The 18,977-nt window shown below is 40.9% G+C and overlaps 1 protein-coding gene, 1 long non-coding RNA gene and 1 pseudogene across 3 annotated transcripts in view; 1 reads left to right on the top strand and 2 right to left on the bottom strand.

Annotated features, from left to right (window-relative positions):
* Window positions 1-690: 690 nt before the first annotated feature.
* LOC150008224 (uncharacterized) lies at window positions 691-4,636 on the bottom strand. Its single transcript, XR_016511106.1, has 3 exons — window positions 4,409-4,636; window positions 3,577-3,885; window positions 691-1,119 (listed from the first exon to the last, which is right to left on the bottom strand). It is a non-coding gene; the product is annotated as an uncharacterized LOC150008224 (long non-coding RNA).
* Window positions 3,864-18,977, top strand: part of ZFR (zinc finger RNA binding protein) — a 72,067-nt gene continuing 56,953 nt past the window's right edge. For both annotated transcript variants that reach the window (XM_090276194.1, XM_090276193.1), the window contains exons 1-2: window positions 3,864-3,978; window positions 4,278-4,377. In XM_090276194.1, the coding sequence (XP_090132320.1) occupies window positions 3,942-3,978; window positions 4,278-4,377 (137 nt within the window). In that variant the 5' untranslated portion in view covers window positions 3,864-3,941. The remainder of the gene's footprint in view (window positions 3,979-4,277; window positions 4,378-18,977) is intronic.
* On the bottom strand, window positions 13,368-17,693 carry LOC150008226 (small ribosomal subunit protein uS5 pseudogene; annotated as a pseudogene).

Consider the following 18,977-nt stretch of genomic DNA (forward strand, 5'->3'; position numbering starts at 1 on the left):
GGGCAGACATATTAGTGTTTTAACAAGGCCTTTCGGGATGCCGGACTTTGACTCCAAGTTGTGACTAAAGGTGACTAGATACATTTGCCTGTGTTTAGGGTTAGGTTTTCTCCGGCTAGCTCCACCTTGTGGTTATTGGTCTGCGGATTAACATTTCCTCATTTGTCTTCGGATTCTGTTGCGTTTCCTAATAATGACTGAGGCACTGCGTGTTTCTGAACTGCCTTCTGAATCACTAAAGAGAGATGACACTGTGCATAGCCTGGTTCATTTCCTAAGTAAGTTCTCGTTGGGCACCCCTCCTTCATCACGCTGTAGTCTGATGAGGGAAACGTACGTTGAAGAACGAAATTTAATTGAGTAAATTTGAAGACCTAATTGGCTTTATTAAAGTGATTCATGAATCAGGCAGCAGCCCGTCCAGCAACTAGAAGGATGCTCCCAGGAGTTGTACAAAATGGAAGGGTTTTTATAGGTAGGAGGACGGTGCGGCTAAGAAGTTAAAAAAGTTAATTATTTCAGACAAGTAGCAATTTCCAACCCGTGTGCTGCAAGAATTTTTAAAACACGCAATACCTGACTAGTTTGGGGCCCTGACCTCTTCTCCTTTAGACTGTCAAATAAAAAACGACAACAGCCCACACAAGAGCCGTCCAGTGTGAACGAATCAAAACTATACCTATTTTTTTTTTTGTCAGATCGGCAAAAAATGAATTTTTTGGTGTGCCATAGAATTTTAGTAACTAGTTTATGTGTGCCATGAGATGAAAAAGGTTGAAAATCTGCTGCCTTAGAAGAAAGCAAGCGGTCTTGGGTAAATTACCTCACTAGTGTTGATCAGGAAATTCCAGACTGATTGGTTTAAAATTTCACTCCTGGGAGAGGCTGAAACTGCAATCAGGTTAGTTATTAAGTTTTGCTTTGGTGATTGGCTTAGCAAGAGTGACTCCATTTTGGCCTGTTGTTTCATTCAACATACACATTAATCAAATAACCACAGAAGAAGTAAAAGATTGCAGCTGTGACAAAGATGACTGATGCCTGGTGCTCCGAGAGCACAGTGAAGGTCTGATGCAGCAACGGGTCCACAGAGTGGAGATCTTGAAGTATGAGGGTCACCTAGGGGAAGAGAAGAAAAATATTCTAGGCAGGGAGAACATCCAAAGCCCTGTGGTGGGAGGGAGCACGGTGAACAGCAAACCAAGGTAGCTGGAATAGAGAGAATAAGGAGGAAGAGGCTGAAAAGGCAGAGAGGCCAGACCCCATAAGGCTCTGAAGGCCACACCAGTGAGTTTGCTTTGTCCTAAGAGGGAGGGGAAGGACAGCAAGGTTTGATTAGATTTGTGTTTTGAACCTATCACTCTAGATGAATTGTAGAGAATGACTGTTAATTGTTAATATTTTTTATTTTTATTTTTTTGTATTCTGATGCTAGCCATTTCTGGACATGAAAGAGGACAGATATAACTGGTTGCTACTGGTCAAGTCTCCCACCTTCTGTTGTTGGTCCAGAGGATTACATACTGCTATGGTGCCTAGACTGGGTACACTTTGGGACAGAAACCCTTCTAGGGCAGAGCCACCTACTTTTGGGTTTTAGGTGACATGCATTCACTTCCTAGAAGGTACATTTTAAAAAGATGTGCAATCATCCAGCCTACTTCTTTATACATAAATGCCTTTTGCTTGGTATTGTTTTACAGAAATGGTACCTTACTTAATCCAAACTGCAGTCCTGTGAGAGAGATGTTATTCCTGCCATGCAGGTTTAAAAAAGGTTAAATAACGTCATTCCACTATGAAATATTCAGGAAAAGAACCCAAGTCTTCTTGATTTCAAATTCATCCCGAAATTCCTTATTTATATAAGCCCAAGTGAAGGGTAAGTTGGGGCACCTTCCTATAGATTCCCTATTTGAGGAGAACACTGTTGTAAGCAATTTTAAGTACTGCCACACCTACTCTGACCTCCAAGAACAGTTACCAAAGAGAAGAGGCAGGCGTCCCTTTCTGATTACCTGCTTGCTTGTGGGGTGTGCCGGCAGCCCTCTTCCATCCTCCAAGGGCCTGCCACGCAACCAAGCATAAAATTGGCCTAATCTTTTTATGCAGGCGATTAACACCTGCCTTTTTGCCTCCAGTTTTATCCATATAGCTTCGTAACTAATAGTGCAAAATTCATCAAAGCACTTACAGTCAGTGCCTTGAAGGCTTGGTTACCCCATGAAGTTCAAGGCAAATTAACTTTAAAATGCAGTTCCAACATCCCATGTTGAACATATTTTTTCCTAGCGACATATTTGGAGCACAGGTAACTTTAGTCTAGGGAAACATCAGTATTCTCTAAAACAATGATGATTTTTCACAAATGTTGCACATTTTCTCTCTCTCTCTCTCTCTCTCTCTGAAATGAATAAAAGGATAAACCAGACAGGTTCTTAGGACAAACATCTTTGTAGGAGTGTGGGGGGAGCAGGGATGCACAAATAAGAATTAAGGTATTATTTCTGCTCTGGCATAAGAAGGTGGGATAAAGCCCTACACTTCACCGGTGAGTTCTTTGCATTTCTTTTTTTTTCTTTTTTTAATGTTCATATCCAACATTGAGGAGAAACCAGTAGCAGAAGGTCTGGGGAATGGCCATGGAGAAGCTGAGGCAGAGGTGCAGTGGAGCACTTATGCACGATGGAAGGCAGGAAAGAGGGAAGGTGGGAGAAAAGTTAATCAGAACAGGGACTGCAAGAGGAAAGAGAATGGTTGGAAATGACCGGGGAAGAGACACCCGCGAGAAAGCAGAGGGAAGGAAGAAGAAACACGTGCATGGGGGAGAGTATAGTTCTGTTCTCGCCACGGAAGAGCTGGCACCCTTACCAAGGCCCCTTCTGACCCGCTCTCCCATCAGTCGACTCCAGCGAGACTAACTTCCCTGCTGCTCCTGAGCACTCCAGCTCCAGGATCCCCACCTGCGGTCCTTCCCGCAGGTCCCTAACGAGCGAGTCCCTCACTCCCTTCAGGGCTCTCTCTACTCAAGCAGCCGCCCTATCCACACCCTACATAAAAGTAGCAACTCCCTCCACTATCTTCTTTACCCTGCTTTATTCTTAAAGCTGCAATCACCACCCGACACTTTATTTGGCTATTGTCTGACACCCTCTTCCCTTTCCCAGTAGCTAAATTCCATGTGGGTAGGTCCTTTGTTTTATTCACTGCTTTATCTCCAGTACTTAGCCTGACACTGTGTGTGACTGTGTGTGTGTGTGTGTGTGTGTGTGTGTGCGCGCGCGCGCGCGGTGGGGGTTCGAATTACATTGCCAAGGAGTGGCTGCAACGCGGGGAGAGGGTACAAGTAGAGGTGTGTTCCGGAGGGGTGTCTGGGGCTGTGCTTCCAATCCAACGGAATTGAACCCTTGCCATTCTTTTTTCTCTTTCTCTTCTCGGTCTTTCCCTCCCTAATATAGAGGCTAGGGACAAGAAGCGAGAATGCGGGAAATAAGGAAGAATCCAGACTTGTCCAACTCAAGTCTCGGATGAAGAGTGCACAGGCGAGAAGGGCTGAAAGGTAGAGAACAAACGCACACGCAGTAGTGAAGAGTGAAAAGGCTAACAGACGTCTCTCCCTCGGGTCACTCTTCCCGATTCGCGTACGGCGTGGCCAGGCGCTCCTCTTTCGCCCGGATTGCGGCTCGCTGTCACTACCACTTTGGAGATGACGAGGCCTGCCCTCCACCGCCGGCGTCCCCCAATTCGTCCGGGTGGAGGCTCCAGCACGCGTCCGGTGGAGCCGCGAAGGCGGCGGGGACTACAGCTCCCAGCGTGCCAAGCGCGGCGGCGCCTGCGCACTGCGGCGGGAGGCGGTGGTCTGTTCTCGGCTGAGGAGGAGCAGGGCTGAGGAGGGAGGCAGCGGGTGAGAGTTCAGAGTTCAGCAGCAGCAGCCCGAGCCCATGATTCCCATATGCCCTGTAGTTTCTTTCACCTATGGTGAGTATAATGTGCCCCGCCGGAGTCCCTGCTCAGCTCCTTCCTCCGCCTGGGGCAGCGGGGAGGCGCGGGGACTGGGGCTGGCTCCGGGGCGGAGGCGGCGGCCGCCACCGGGGCGTGCGAGTGAGTGAGGGAGTGCGAGGCGGGAGGGGGAGGTGGCGCGGCCGCGGCCGGGGCCCCGACCCGGCGAGGGCGGCTTCTGACGCGCCTCTCTCTCTCTCCCTCTCCCTCCCTCGGCGTCTGTGCGCCTCCGCTCCTCTCCTCCCGCCATGGGACCCGACTCTCCGTGCCCGCCGCAGTGCCCAGCCGGCTGGGGGAAGATGCCAAAATGGCGACCGGCAACTACTTTGGATTCACCCACAGCGGGGCGGCGGCGGCGGCGGCTGCGGCCCAGTATAGGTAACGGCTCCCGCCCTCTCCCTGTTCTCACCCAGCTCGCTCCTCCGCCCGGATCCCGCCGCCACGACGCCGGCGCGCCGGCCCCCGCCCCGCGGCCTCGAGTTCCCCTGGCTGCGGGCCCTGCCTACGGCCTCTCCCGCCCCGCCCGGCCGGGCCGCGGCGGGGAGCGGCCCCCTGTGGGGGCGGGACGAGAGACGGCCGAGGTAGCGGACGTGGAGGGCCGCTGGGGCTTTCGGCCGCCCCGCAGCTAAGATGGCTTCCCGCGCGGCCTGGGAGCCCGAGGCCGAGGCTCCGACCTCCCCGCCTGCCCTGCCTCCACCCCGCATCCCCCTCCCGCTGGGTCTCGGAGAGGGTGGGCGACGGGGAGTGCCGATCGCTCTGTCCACCCCCCACCCCCCGGTGTCTCTCTTTCTCTCTCTCCCGCGACGTCTCCCGTGCACCAGTCTTCCCGGTGCTCTGGCCCCCCGCGCCCACATAACGTGTTGTTTTCCCGGGTCCCTTCTCCCGCGGCCTGCGGCTTCCCCTGGCCCGCCACCCGAGCCCTGCAGACGGGCCGCGGGTGTCACTCCAGCCCCTGGGCTCCTTCCGTTTTCCTTCCAAGGAGAGCCGTGAGCAGACCAACCACCTGTGAATAGTGGAGTTGGCAGGCTCGAGAGCCGTGCGAAGTCCCGCGTGCTGATCAGCGAGCCCCCAGCCTGGTGCTGGCTTTTGAGTTGAGGCTCCGTGCGGGACAGTAACTTCCCCTGGCGAGTGATTGCACCGAGTGTCCGTAGTTCACCCCCCCCCCCCAAAGATTATTTTCTGCTGTTGTCGCTGTTACTTTTGAGTGGGCCTGGGCAGTATCATCAGCTTAGGCCGTGAGCATACAGGACTCCTCCGTGACAAGCTTTCTGTAGCGAGGGCGACTCTATCGGATACCCGCGAGTTTAGCCACCAATGTGGGTTAAAGGAACGCAGGTCGCGGAACGCCAGGGGCATCACAGGGAACCAGGAGCTCTGGGTTCCAGTCTCCTTTGCTCTAGATTTTATGGCATCAGGGACATCACTCATTTGGGCTTTTCTTTTCCCTCATCTGTAAAACGAGGTGCTCGGCCGTGTTTTGGGGTTAAAATTTGTAATGAGAAAGTTGCTATTTTTCATGGAATTCGAAGGTGCCATTTATTATTGTAAGCGGTATCATTTTATCTATTACTCAAAAAGTTGCTGTCAGTTAAAATAGGACAACGCTTAAGGCCATTGATTTTAAGAGATGTTAAAATGTACAAATCTGCATTTTATTGATGAAATTGGGATTTTACTAGTTATTGAATGCCTTGAACACGTGGAATTTTTTTTTTACAAGTTTCTTTATCTTGAGGCCTGTATTCCAAAAAAAAAAAAAAAAGACTGAGTTGATAAATGATTGGGGCAAAATAATTGGGGCTTTTGAAACATTGAAAGATTATAACCAACTAATAAACTCTCAGTTACTTTGTTAAAATCTTTTAGGGCTAATATTTTTTGTGGCAAGAGAAAAAAATTAGCTATTTTCATTTTCAGGGAAACAAGAAATAGCTGCTCAGCATCTGTGCGATAAATTCAGTGCTACCAAGTACTCTGTGTTCTAGACAAAGCTGTATTTAACCATTACTTGTTTTACCCAGGAATTTTTTTTTTTTTTTTCCTGCTATGGGCTGAGTGATAGCTTTTTGGATTATTAACTGTTTATTATTGAAAATGTAGAGGGTTTGTTCTTTGTGGCAGTTTTGAAATATTTTTCTAATGCACTCCTACAGATAGAAATGAGAGGAAATGTCAATTTAAAGCTTCCTAATCATTTTTTACACAAAATAGTTGCATATATTGAATTTTTAAAGAATTTCTATACCCAGTTTCCTTTGGCTTTGAATCTCATAGTTTCTAAACTAACAATAGTCCAATTATTGCTTATATGTATGCCTAGTGAGAAAAGACTACTTTTTTAAAGTTATTTATGCATATATCAGCAAAACTAATTTAGATGCTCAGTTCTTGTATATAAATAGTACATGGAAATTGTTTGCTTTTTATGAGAATAAATCAGGTCCAATAAAGCTAATACTTTGGCTCAACAAAAATGAACAGATAGCATTAATAATAAAGCACATGTAAAAAATGCAGTGATGATGCTCATTTTTCTTCCTGTCTATAAATCACTACAATGTAACTTTTAGACATGGAAGGCTAAAGCCTACTTTGCAATCTGCCCCCCTCCCCATTTGAAGGATCAGGGAAATCTTAGGCATTTACATGTGGATACTGTGAATAGTTGCTTCATCTGTCATTGAGTACAAAATAACTGAAAGTAACTCCTAACTGTAGATTTAATTTTGGTACTAACTTTTCTTGGTTGCAGCTATGTAAGGTATTTGATAAAATTTATTTAGAGCTTAGACTTTACTGCTTGTTAATATTGGAAATTTGTAACGGTATACTAAAAACCAAGGTTTTTTGAAGAGATTTTATAAGGATCTCATAAGTACTGCTACTAATAACTTCAAGATAAACCAAGTTTTTCATTTATATAATGCCATGTTAAACATTTTTGTGGTAAGCATTTTTTCAGTCCTTGTGCTACATGTTTCGTCAGCTACTGAGTGTTTTTCTCCCTGCTTTGTGTTATTTTTAAAGGCCAGTGAATAAACCTGTTACGCCATTTGCCACTCTTGCAAATGGAATCCATTCATTTTCTGACCTTTCCTTTGCTTTTTTTTCACCTCTTGGAAATCCAGAAATCAAAAAAAAAATTTAAAAAAGTATTTGTGTGTTTATTTGTATGTGTTCTTGATGGAATGTTAATTTGGGGTGCGTAGGACAAAGCAGATCTCAAGCATGGTGAAAAATAGGGACAGCTCTATGGCAGAAAGGGAGCTCGGTTGGGTAGGTAACCTACTTTTGTGGAGTATCTTTTGTTTGAGTAGAAGTCCTTTTAGACAAATCTAATTTTATAATAAATCTTGAAAAATATTTTAATAGTTTTAAGACACCAAAGTGTGAGGAAAGATAATTCTCAGTAGGAAAACTTTCTGATAGTTCCATAGTATCAAAATCATTTTCACTCTTTCATTGGCAATGATACAGAAGTTGTCATAGTTCTTCAGTTGTGGGAGGGGATCTGTGGCATATACAAATATATGTATATGTGATATAAAACAAAGTAATCCCATTAAATTCCACTGTTAATAGAACATAGCCGTTTCTTTGAGTGTTTTAAACAGTTTCCCTTATTCTTTAGAAAAGCCTTGGACATATCAGTTCCTTGCCATCTCTATCTAGTCCAGATACTAATCTTGCCCTGGCTGGGTGCCTTAGTTTGTTGGGAGTGTCCTCCTGTACACCAAAAGGTTGGGGGTTTGATTCAAGGTCAGGGCACCTACCTAGGTTCGTTGCTCTCCCTTTCTCCCTCTCTCTTCACCCCCCTCTCCCTCCCCTCCTCTCCCCCGTTCCTCTTCTCTCTCCTCTCTCCTCTCTACCTCCCTCCCTTCCTCTAAAATGAATAAAAGCATATCCTTGGGTGAGGATTTTTTTAAAAAGATACTTGTTTTCTTTCCTTTTACCTGGGTATTCTAAATCTTTGTCTTTTGCTTAATTAAACTAATTTTCTTTGTCCTCTATATAACTCCTAACTGTATTATTGATATCTGATATCAGTATAGTTAGCTATTTAAAATAATCATTTGACAACATTATAGTTTTTATATCCAGTGTTTATTGAATTTGAAGACTTTAGAGATTGCAAAACAATTACTTTAGTCTTAGCAAATGTTAAGTGGTGAATGTTAAAGTGGATTTTGACTTTCTGGACATTAGTTAAGTACCTGCTAGTCAAAAGAAGGCATCCCATCTAATGATTCTTGAGATGTCTTTAGGACAGTCTGTTCCTAAGGATAATTAAGATAACTTGAATGGGGTAATTGGGTACGCTGATGAATTTTCCCTTTTTCCCCTTCTCTTTTTTTAACTTTATATATAAATGTAGTATTAAGAACATTGTATCTTGAAGGAAAGAATAAAAGTAACACTAATAAGATAGAAAAGGAATAAGCACTGAGAAAGTGAAAAAACCAGGCAAACAGGTTTTTGAAACCAACCATGGTGATGGAAATTTACTGGCTCTATAAAAAAAAAATTATTGCAACTGCTAATTGTATCAGCTCTTCCATTGTTGAATCAGAAATCTTAGGATTCATACTGCATGAATGAGTTTGAAGTAACAAAAATATTTTTTCCCTGAAAGCATTACCACTGTTAACATTGATGTTATTTCCTTTTAATGTTATTAATAACTTTAAGAGTAGGGTGAGCCAGAGTATCCCTGTACGGAATGCTTATGGTGTGTACTTGACGGCTTTTCTAAACCATCTTAAATGTACTGTAATGGAAAGGGCATGAATTTGGAGTTAGTTGGACTTGGCATTTGAATCCCAGCTCTATTGTGTCCATCACTTGGCCAAATCACTTAATCTTTCTGAGACTCAGTTTCCTTACCTAACTGGCCTTAAGGTGAAGATTAAGTATAAAATTTCCTAGCCTAGTGCCTAATTTTCAGTAGGCATTTTACTATTGCTAGTTTTTTATAAGGTAGAGATTTGAATACTACTATGAGTTTTAAAAGAATTCCTTAGTTGATATTTATCATATACTCAATATATAGAGCTTCAGAATCTCAAAATGAAATGTTTTAAAAGTAGATACTTGAGTATTGGTAGGTCTTAGTTTCAATGTCAAGTAAGTCCTATTTATTGTCGTCGGCAGCCGTCCGTCTCGAGAGACGATGGTGTAGCTTCTTAAGAGTCTATCTGCACCGCGGAGAATGGTTGTGCAGTCCGACTCGGGTGTGACACGGTATCTGTCTCCTCCCGTGTTGAATCGACATCTTGCGATGAAGCTACAGAGCCTGGGCAGGGTGATATGGAGGGTCTGCTGTTGCCCATGCAGCAGACCCCCCCTCTCTTCGCAGCTGAAGGGTCCAAGGGAAAGACGGAGTCGATACAGCTTGGCTTCAGGTGCGCCGCAGGAGTTGCCGGTGTTGACTACAACGTCAAACCGCCTTAGGGACTCCGGCTCCGGATTTTCTGTCGGGGTTTACTCCCTTAGCCTTTCCCCTGAAGAGGTATGCCGCAAGGCAGCGGAGGTTTTTTGGAATCAGAGTTTTCCTTCTCTGATGTGCCCTGACTGGAAGATCGAACCAGCGACACTTAGCTTGCAGGCCGACGCTCAATCCACTGAGCCAAACCAGCCAGGGTAGAGTCCTATTTATATATAGCCACAAAACCTATTAAGTAAGTAGAAATAAAACTAATGAGATGAAATAAATGAAAATGAGCTGTGTTCATGGAGTGAAAAAAGTCAATACCATCAAGTTACCAATTTTCCACTAAGTAATTCATATATTTAATGTGTTTCCAGTAAAAATATCAACAGGACTTTTAGGGTAACTTGGTGAAGGGCTTCTAATGTTGATTTTGAAGAGAATATTGGTCCAAAGCAGTCATGATCATCTGTAAGGTATGATAAGGAAAGTCTTGTATTATTAGTATCCAAACTTTATAAAACAGGAAAATGTGGTTTTAGTGCAGGGATAGACAGATCATTGGATTAAGATAGAGATCCCAGAGATAGAATTATGTTTATGGGCAGTTGGATTTGACTGTATAGCTGTTTGTTTAAATGAGGTATTTGTAAAAAAACAAACAAATTATTATTCAGAAATATGCCATCAGGTTGATCAAGACAGTCTTTGGGCTTATAGATGTAGTAATTGACAAAGTATGTTAGAATCACTTAGACACATGATAAAACAAGAGGAGTTGTACCTACTGTGCTTGTCCATAAATTGTCTTTGGTATCACTATCAGAATTAGGGTCATTTTTCTGAGATGGCATTTCTTAGTGTTTTTGTGAAAGCTGTTCGCAATGTAGCTCTTAATTCATACTTATAGAGCACAAATTAATGAAATAATGAACATTGGGCTCTTTTGTTTTATTATTAGTCTTCCTGTATGATATGTAGATTGAAATACATTTGTAGAGAGTAACACAGGATATTTAATGTACGTCTATGATATACACAGTCCTTGCTCTCAGGGAGTTTACACTACTGGAGGAAGAGAGTGGGGACAGATCAGATATACCCACAAATACATGATGCCATGGTAACGATCAAAACTGAGTTATAATGAAATAATAAAATGGGAATTGGAGGATTCTGACTAGGATTTTGAGGCAGACTTCATGGTCTTTCTGAAAAATCCAGGGTATGTTATTTTAGACAAAGGAAGTATGTTGAGCCAGGATGGGAAGGAACGTAAGAATTGGTTGATATGATTGAGAGTGGATGGTCTCTGAAGTCAGCCCTCCTGAGCTGAATCCTGGTTCCTGATACTACCTGCCATATGAGCTTAGGCAAACAGTCATTTGGTAATTCAGTTTCTTTATCTATAAACTGGATATAATATCAATTCTTACCTCATGGGATTGAATTTTTTAAAAATGTTGAAGTGTAATATAACTGCACCTGTAATAAGAGTATAGTTTTATGTAATGTCGTATACTCAATACTCCTGTATAACCAGCACCCAGATCAAAAATTATAACATTACTAGCATTCTTGGGAGGCCTATACAGTCCTCATTGTGGTGGTTTGAGAATCTAGTGAGGTAGAATTTATAATGTGCTCAGAACAGTTGTTGGCATGTATAGTATCACCATCAATGTTAGTATTATATTCAGTAGACAGTTGGACATTGAGCTTAGAACAGAGATAGAGTTGGTAGTGTAAATCTGGATATTATCTCTATGGTGGTGATCCACCATTAATAGCTGTAAGTATGGTTAAAACATGATAAAGTACAGTGCCTGGATATATCAAACATTTAACATTTTTTGAATGAATGAAAAATAGAAAATAAAATAGAACCATGGTTACAAACTGGGGGTAATGTCTGTGTTTAAGGTAGGGCCAGAGAAAGACACGAATACTGGTGAGCAGAGACCTGGGAGGATGTATTATAAAAGTCATAAGGAGAGAGCTAGTCAGCAATATCATCAGTGTTAGGGTTAGGGCTTTAGAGAGGTTAGAGAAAGGATTTGGTAGTTATCAAGTTATTGGTATAACATTAATGGGTAACTTATTGGAAAATTAGACTTAGATAATTTGGAGCTACAAGAAAACTAGCTTAAAATTTTTTAAATTTTTGCTTAAAAATGTTTTAGTCTAATTTAGTATTTAAATTAATTCTTGAGGGTCCTAGAGGTCAAATGAGCTTCAAGTATTGGGAAGAGAAACACTTGTTTGAAAGATCAATTAAATGAAAATAAGTGTTTAGCCCTAGCTGGTATGGCTCAGTGGATTGAGCACTGGCTGGCAACCCAGAGGGTCGCCAGTTCAATTCCAAGTCAGGGCACATGCCTGGGTTGCGGGCGAGGTGCCCAGTTGGGGGTGTGTTGAGAGCCAACCACACATTGATGCTTCTCCCTCTCTTTCTCCCTCCCTTCCCTTTAAAAATAAGTAAATAAATAAATAATATTTTTAAAGAAATTTTTAAATTTATCTTTTTATTTCTGGGAAATTATATATGCAGTAGTCCTTCCTTATCTTTGGGGCATATGTTCCAGGACCCCCAGTGGATGCCTGAAACTATGGATAGTACCAGACTTTATATACATTATGTTTTTTCTTGTACATACATACTCTTGCTGAAGTCTCCCTCTATATTAACCCACAGTTTTGCTTTTTGTGATCAGCTACAGTCTGGAAATACTAAATGGGAAATTCCAGCAATGAACAATTCATAAGTTTTAAATTGCACACCATTTTGATTAATGCGATATTATCTCATACCGTCCTGTTCTCTCCCCCTGGGATGTGAATCCTCTCTTTGTCCGGTGTTTGCACACCATATGCACTACCTGTCTGTTAGTACAGTAGTACAGTACTTGTGTTCAGGTAACCTTTTTAGTTGTTGTTGTTACAGTTCTACTTTATTATAATCTCTTACTGTGCTTGATTTATAAAGCTTTATCATAGGTATGTAGAGGAAAAAAATGATATATATAGTACTTTCCATGGTTTCAGGCATCCACTGGGGGTCTTGGAATGTATTCCCTGTGGATAAGGAGGGACACTTACAGACTCAAAGGTTTCTGGCACAATACACTGCTGTTAGTCAGAACATGTTATCTGTTCATGTCTTTCACCCACAAATGCCTGTTTCATCTCAACTGAACACTTATGACACACCGTGGCTGTAACTTTTGCAGTTTGAGGTTCAACAACAAAACTAGCTGAATTTCTTTTTCCTTCTTCACAGCTTCACAGATAGATTCATTCTTACCCAAGAGCTTAGCAACCTCAGCATATGAGTTTTCTTTCTAATTAAGTCACGAACTTTCACCTTTTCACTTAAAGAAAGCAGTTTACAGCTTCTCTTTGGCATATCCAAATTGCTAGCATCACTGCTCTTGCACTTTTATTAAGTAAAATAAGGGTTGCTTGAACACACACTGTGATACCCCAACAGTCGATCTGATATCTGACAGCAAGTAAGTGACTAACGGGTGAGTATCATATACAGTGTGGAAATGCTGTAGGAAGGGATGATTCACACGCTGGGTGGGACAGAACTGGACTGCTTGAGGTTTCTTTACCCTGCTCAAAGTGGTGCTCAATTTAAAACATGAATTGCTTATTTTTGGAATTTTTCACTTAATGTTTTCGGTCTGTAGTTCTCTGGTGGTAACTGAAACTGCGAAAAGTAAAACAGGATAACAGGGACTACTGTGTGTTCTGTATAAAATGTATCACATTGGTATGGAGTCAGCATTAAATGGGCAAAGAACATTTTTGAAAAGAGATTTGAAGAAATCTGATACTTTTATAGGAAAAATTATAGTTTTTTTTTGTTTTTTTTTTAAACAGGCTTAATTCACTTTATTTTTCTTGTATAAAAGTATGTGGTGGCCTGGGTCCTCTACACAGAAACTCTGGTGTGCGTCTTTACAAGATGGTCAGTGAATTCCTTATAAGGAGACTTGATGAACACAATCTCTTTCCAGAGGTTTTGGGGTGAGACAGCTGTAGGTCTTAGAGTGTCGTCGAAGTTGGCCTTGGCGAAGTTTCCCAGGGTGGCAGTCCCTGGATGAGGTGTAGTAGTCATTGATACCAGCCATCAGCACAGGGACGGAGACAGTGCCCATGCCCCTGGGGGCAGGGATGAGGCGCACCGGCGCAGAGCCACTGTGCCTGGTCGCCTTGCAAAGGAAGGTGTGGGGCTTGCCAGTCTTGTTCCCCCAGTAGCCTCGCTGCACAGGAACAACAGAGAGCTTGGCCAGGATGATGGCACCACAGATAGTAGTGGCTACTTCTTTTGAGCACTTAACACCCAGACCAACATGTCCATTGTAGTCCCCAATGGCGACAAATGCCTTGAACTGGGTCCTCTGGTCTGCATGCGTCTGCTTTTCCAAGGGCATGATCTTCAAAGCCTCGTCCTTGAGGGATGCCCCCATGAAAAAGTCAATGATGTCAGATTCCTTGATGGGCAGAGAAGAGAGATCTCCAGAGACTTGATTTTCATGTCCTTGACCAGATGGCCCAGCTTGATAATGGGATCCACTCCTTGGCCTTGCCCCCCTCCCCTCCCCCAGCACTACTGCCTTCCCCTAACCCTGACTGGACTGCGGATGCTGCTGCCAAATCCTCCATGTTACAGTGTGGGATCTTAGAATTAGTGATCTTACTTTTCTGTATCTTGAAGCATTTTGCTATTTTATTGTCCTAGGAGTTACTTCTTTTTACTCATCATTTATTTCCAAGGATGCTAAAAAAGAATACAATAGGAAAATGGAAGAATGTTAGAATCACCCTAGAAGGATGGTACAGTAGTGAAATCACTAGAGGATATTACATTGCCCAGTCCTGAATCATCTTTCAAGGACGTTTGAAAGAAAGTAGACACTACCTGTATAGTTGGCTTTTAGTTTTCCTTCAACACAGTAAAGTGCTCAGAATTGTTCATTCTCTCTACTAGCTGAAAGAAGAAAGATACCACAGGGAGATGTTTGACAATAGGATGGATGCAAAATACACCACCACACTAGACTAATGATGGTGAAATTGATTGGTAGAGCAAAGTCTCATACTAAGAACCTTCATATGCAATGTTCTAGATTAATTTTTTTAAACTCATCAATGAATGAGTAACATGTTTCTAAGGATAAAAAAGTAAATATGCTATTCTCATCTACTTAGTAGGAAGGACTTCATTGTGTAATATAGTCTTAACAAGCTTCAGACATTGAATATTGCTAAAAGTGTTGGTGACAGAATTCTTTCTTTCATCTTTTGTGATGTTTGTGCACCAAAATTTACTTGATATGATTGATTAGTGTACAAATCTGAAGGCAGGTATATATACAAAGGAAATAGATGATTTAGAAAAGACAAGACTTATTACTAATTTCAAACCTAAAACTCAAAACATTTTACGATTATGGAGTGAAGATACAATATGAGCCATCAAATATTTCAAAAAAAATTTTAAGCATTGCATTTTGACAGTTGAGGTACAGGAATAAAAACCAGAAGTAATGATGAGTTAGAACTCATTAGAGATAAATTTGAAACCTGGAATTAGCATTTATGAAATGGACGTGTTCCAGGTTTGTGCATTAAATTTGATGAGCAGTTATGCTCAGAGAATATGGTCCATTTTGTGTATCTGCCTTTAAAAACAGTACAATATGAAATAAAAATCTCAGTTTACTTATTTAAAATTTCTAATAGTTTTTCGTTATCACCCATTCTTGTCAAATGACTTTAAAACTTATAAAACAAACAAACAAAAGGTTCCCTGACCAGTGTGGCTCAGTTGGTTGGGTGTCCGACAGCAAAACAAAAGGTGCCTGGTTAGGTTCCCAATCAGGGCACATGCCTAGGCTGTGGGCGCATACGACAGGCAACTCCTTAGTATTTCTCTCACATTGATGTTTCTCCCCCTCTCTTTCTCCCTCCTTACCCTCTCTGAAAGTAAATAAATAAATACATTTAAGGAGAAATGTAAAGAGTGTAGTGGACTTAGACGGTACATGGTAATGGCTGTTTTCCCTGGTATATAGCGAGTTAAAAAACCCAAAGAAAACTTAAGGTATACCTTGGAGATACTGTGGGTTTAGTTCCAGTCCGCAGCAATAAAGTCAGTATCCCATAAAGCGAATCATGATTTTTTTTTGCTTGAAGGGCCTTTGATTTGTTAAAAATAAAAAATAAAAACATCTGTGGAATGCAGTAAAGTAAAAGCACAATGAAATGAGGTATGCCTATATAGACAGTTCTTATATGATGTTTAACAATCCCTCTCCCTTGCCATCTACCAGTCTATCAATTAAAGGAATTGAAAGATTAGTTATAGTTTTTAGCTTTAAGAAATGGAGCCTGAATTTAAATTTCTAAAATTGAACAATAATAAAATTATTGTTTTAATAGCATTGTAAAGGTAAGGGTAGCACGACATAAAATCAGGTATAAGGAATAATTAAAGGTGGTTTGTCTTTGAGGTGATTTTGAGGAAACTTAATTTTACATCTTTTTAACATAAAATATTAAACCTATAAAAGTAAACCTATTAGTAATCTTGTAGATACATAAAGTGGCGTAATTTGAACTAGAAAAGTCTGACAATGTTGAGCATTAATTTGGACTAAAGAAAAAGTTAATTGTGTTTTGTATACCATGAAAAAGAAAAAAATGTTTTCTCTATTAGTTACCTTTATCCAACATTGTAACAAATGCACATACACAGTATATTTTCCACGGGACAAAAAGTACATCTAAAGTAAGTGACAGAACCTGCCTACATTTTCTTGATTGAAATTTTTCCTCTCATTCCTTTTACAAGGTCAGAAATTAAACATTCTGCTTCTGTCCTTTGTGGTTCCTCTAGAAATTTAGCATGATCTTTCACTTAAGTCTCAAGTTAATTGTTACCTTTATTATCCTAAACAACAGAAGGACTTAAAACTTTAGCTTTGATAAATTGCCTCCTGATTTTTGCACTGTTGTTCAGTATTTTATGTTTTAACCCCATGACCAGTCATTGTTGAACACTATTGTTGTTTTATGTAGTCAGTGATTATTTATGTTTACCTTTACATTTACCACTTTTTTTTTTACTTAATATTCATTCATTCTGAGGTCATTTTCATTCTTCCTAAAGTAAATCTTTGAGAAAGTCCTTTTATGTGTGTCTGCTAGTAACACTTAAAAAATACATTAAAATGTCTTTAGTTCACTGTCCTCGTCCTTGAGAAGTCATCACTAAGTTTCTGTGGGAAGTCCTTCCCCCACCCCCGCCCCCTGGGGCTGCTTATAAGTGCTTCTCTTTTCCTTAGTTGCATCGTGGTGAGAATTCCTTTTAATTTGTTACTATTTGGGTTTGTTAGAACTCCTGAATCAGAGGATTTTTATCTTTTATTAATTCTGGGAAATCTCAGACATTCTTTTTAGATGTTTCCTCTCTCCCATTCTTCTTCATTTGCTCCTTTATTAGATATGTTACCACTTTTTATTCTGTCCTCCTGGTCTTTTAACCTTTTCTTTTTTCCTTTTTCATCTTTGTCTCTCTCTGTGCATTCTAGGTCATTTTGGACACTTTCTGGTTCTTTTAAAAATTTATCTGGTGGTTTTTGAGCAATCTGTTGGTTCTTGGCCTTAGTTTTGATAGCCTCTTTAACTTTTTTAAGTATACTTATTTTATATTTTGTATCTAATAATTCTAAAATGTTTTCTGCAAATTCTTGCTCATAGTAATTTACCATGAGTTTTGCTGTGTGTTTTTTTATTTAGATCTCTTGTTTCTTATAACATTGTAGCATATAGAGAGGAGTATACATTTTGTAGCATTTGGAAACACTGCCATCCAGAGATATATTAAACTAACATCTTGGCTTAGAGTTTTTCTGGTCAGATAATGTGAATTCCAGAGCCCAAACTAGGGGAGGGCTGGCTGTGGTTAAGGATTGTTAGGGGAGACTTTTCTCCCCTTTACCTAGGACTGAGACAAAGTTTTCTTACAGTTCTTCCTTAAAGGGGGAAAGTAGGCTGTTTCCTAGTTCCCCCTGTGTGCTGTTTCTTGTGTGAGCTCCAAAATTCTAGGCATTGCTTCCCAGTGCCTTTCATGTGTCTGCTAACACAGAAAACGATACTTGTACAGCAGCATACTAGGTAGAGTGGGAGGTTTGGAGCCCTGGCTAAGGATGTTGCAGCTGTAGGTGACAGGCTTGGGGCTTTGGTCATGCATTGCTCCTTTTCCCTGAGATCTAACACTGTTACCCTGTTGGATAGGAGGGAACATTTTGCTTAAAGGTAATTATTAAAAAGTAAGAAAATGAAAGGTAACTGGATGTTCTGTATCATAAAATGGCAGTTCTCAAACTTTAGTTTTGGGACCTCTCTAACACTTCTAATTATTGAAAACCACAAATAATTGTGGGTTATATAATGCTGTGACAAATTTACAATATATGTATCAGATCATTTAAAATAAGAATAATCACTATATGCTAACCAAAAATATGAAAAATACCCATATTCTCAACTCCCCAAAAATAGTGAGATATGAGGGGCATTGTTTTACATTTTTACCAATCTGTTTAATGACTCAGTTATGATGGTTGGATTCTCAGATCTCATGAATTCAGTCTGTTACAATAAATTATTTGGGATAAAATATACGAAGGCAATCTGTAACTGAAAAAGAGAGAACCTCCAGAACTTCCGGAAGGGTCTTAGGGACCTTAGCAGACTTTGGATTCCATTTTGAGAACCACTGTAGTATAGGAATGTGTTCCCTGTTACCAGATGCCACTAATGTGGATAATTTATTTGTACACATAAGTTATTTTAATTTCAGTAGTGACTATAAATTTAATATAATGTAAAGCCAGATCATGGTAATGAAATTTGAAAGCATTAAAAGTGGGTCCAGAGTTGGATGATAGGTTAGGGTTGAGGCCAGAAATGTAGAAGTTAAGAGTAGAGGTGGAATAACTAGTAAGTAATATTTAAATTTGGAGTTTGTTAGTCATTCAAGTTACCAGTTTAAGAACTCTATTCCAATACCTTTATGCTTTTTCCCACCAGAGTAAAATATGAAATTAAAAATGAAGTAGTACAGAAGGACTTATAATGAGAACAACATTTTCTTAGTTTTCTTCTCCCTGTGTTCCACTTCTGCTTCCTAGAGACTCCGCCTTTTATGTGTTCTGGTTTTATTTCACTGAATAATATACTTTTCTGTGTCTCAATTTGTCAACTTTATACATTATGCATTTTGATTTCCTACAATCATAGTTAGGAATTAGTACGTACCCTGTCTTGCTTCTCATTTCTCCTCCCAAAGTCAGTGATAACAGTTATGTCTGTTAATATAAACAATTCAGTCCATTTCTAGTTCCATCTAAGGTAGGCAGTATCTCAGTACTGTCTATTTTAGGAATAGAATCTTAAAACTCTTGTGCTTTACTTGACAGCTTTCTCCACCACATCCCCAACTCTCGAGACGGACGGCTGCCGACGACGACGA

The sequence above is a fragment of the Furipterus horrens genome, unplaced genomic scaffold (assembly GCF_987537825.1).
Source record: "Furipterus horrens unplaced genomic scaffold, mFurHor1.1.pri manual_scaffold_5, whole genome shotgun sequence".
In the NCBI taxonomy this organism is placed as follows: domain Eukaryota; kingdom Metazoa; phylum Chordata; class Mammalia; order Chiroptera; family Furipteridae; genus Furipterus; species Furipterus horrens.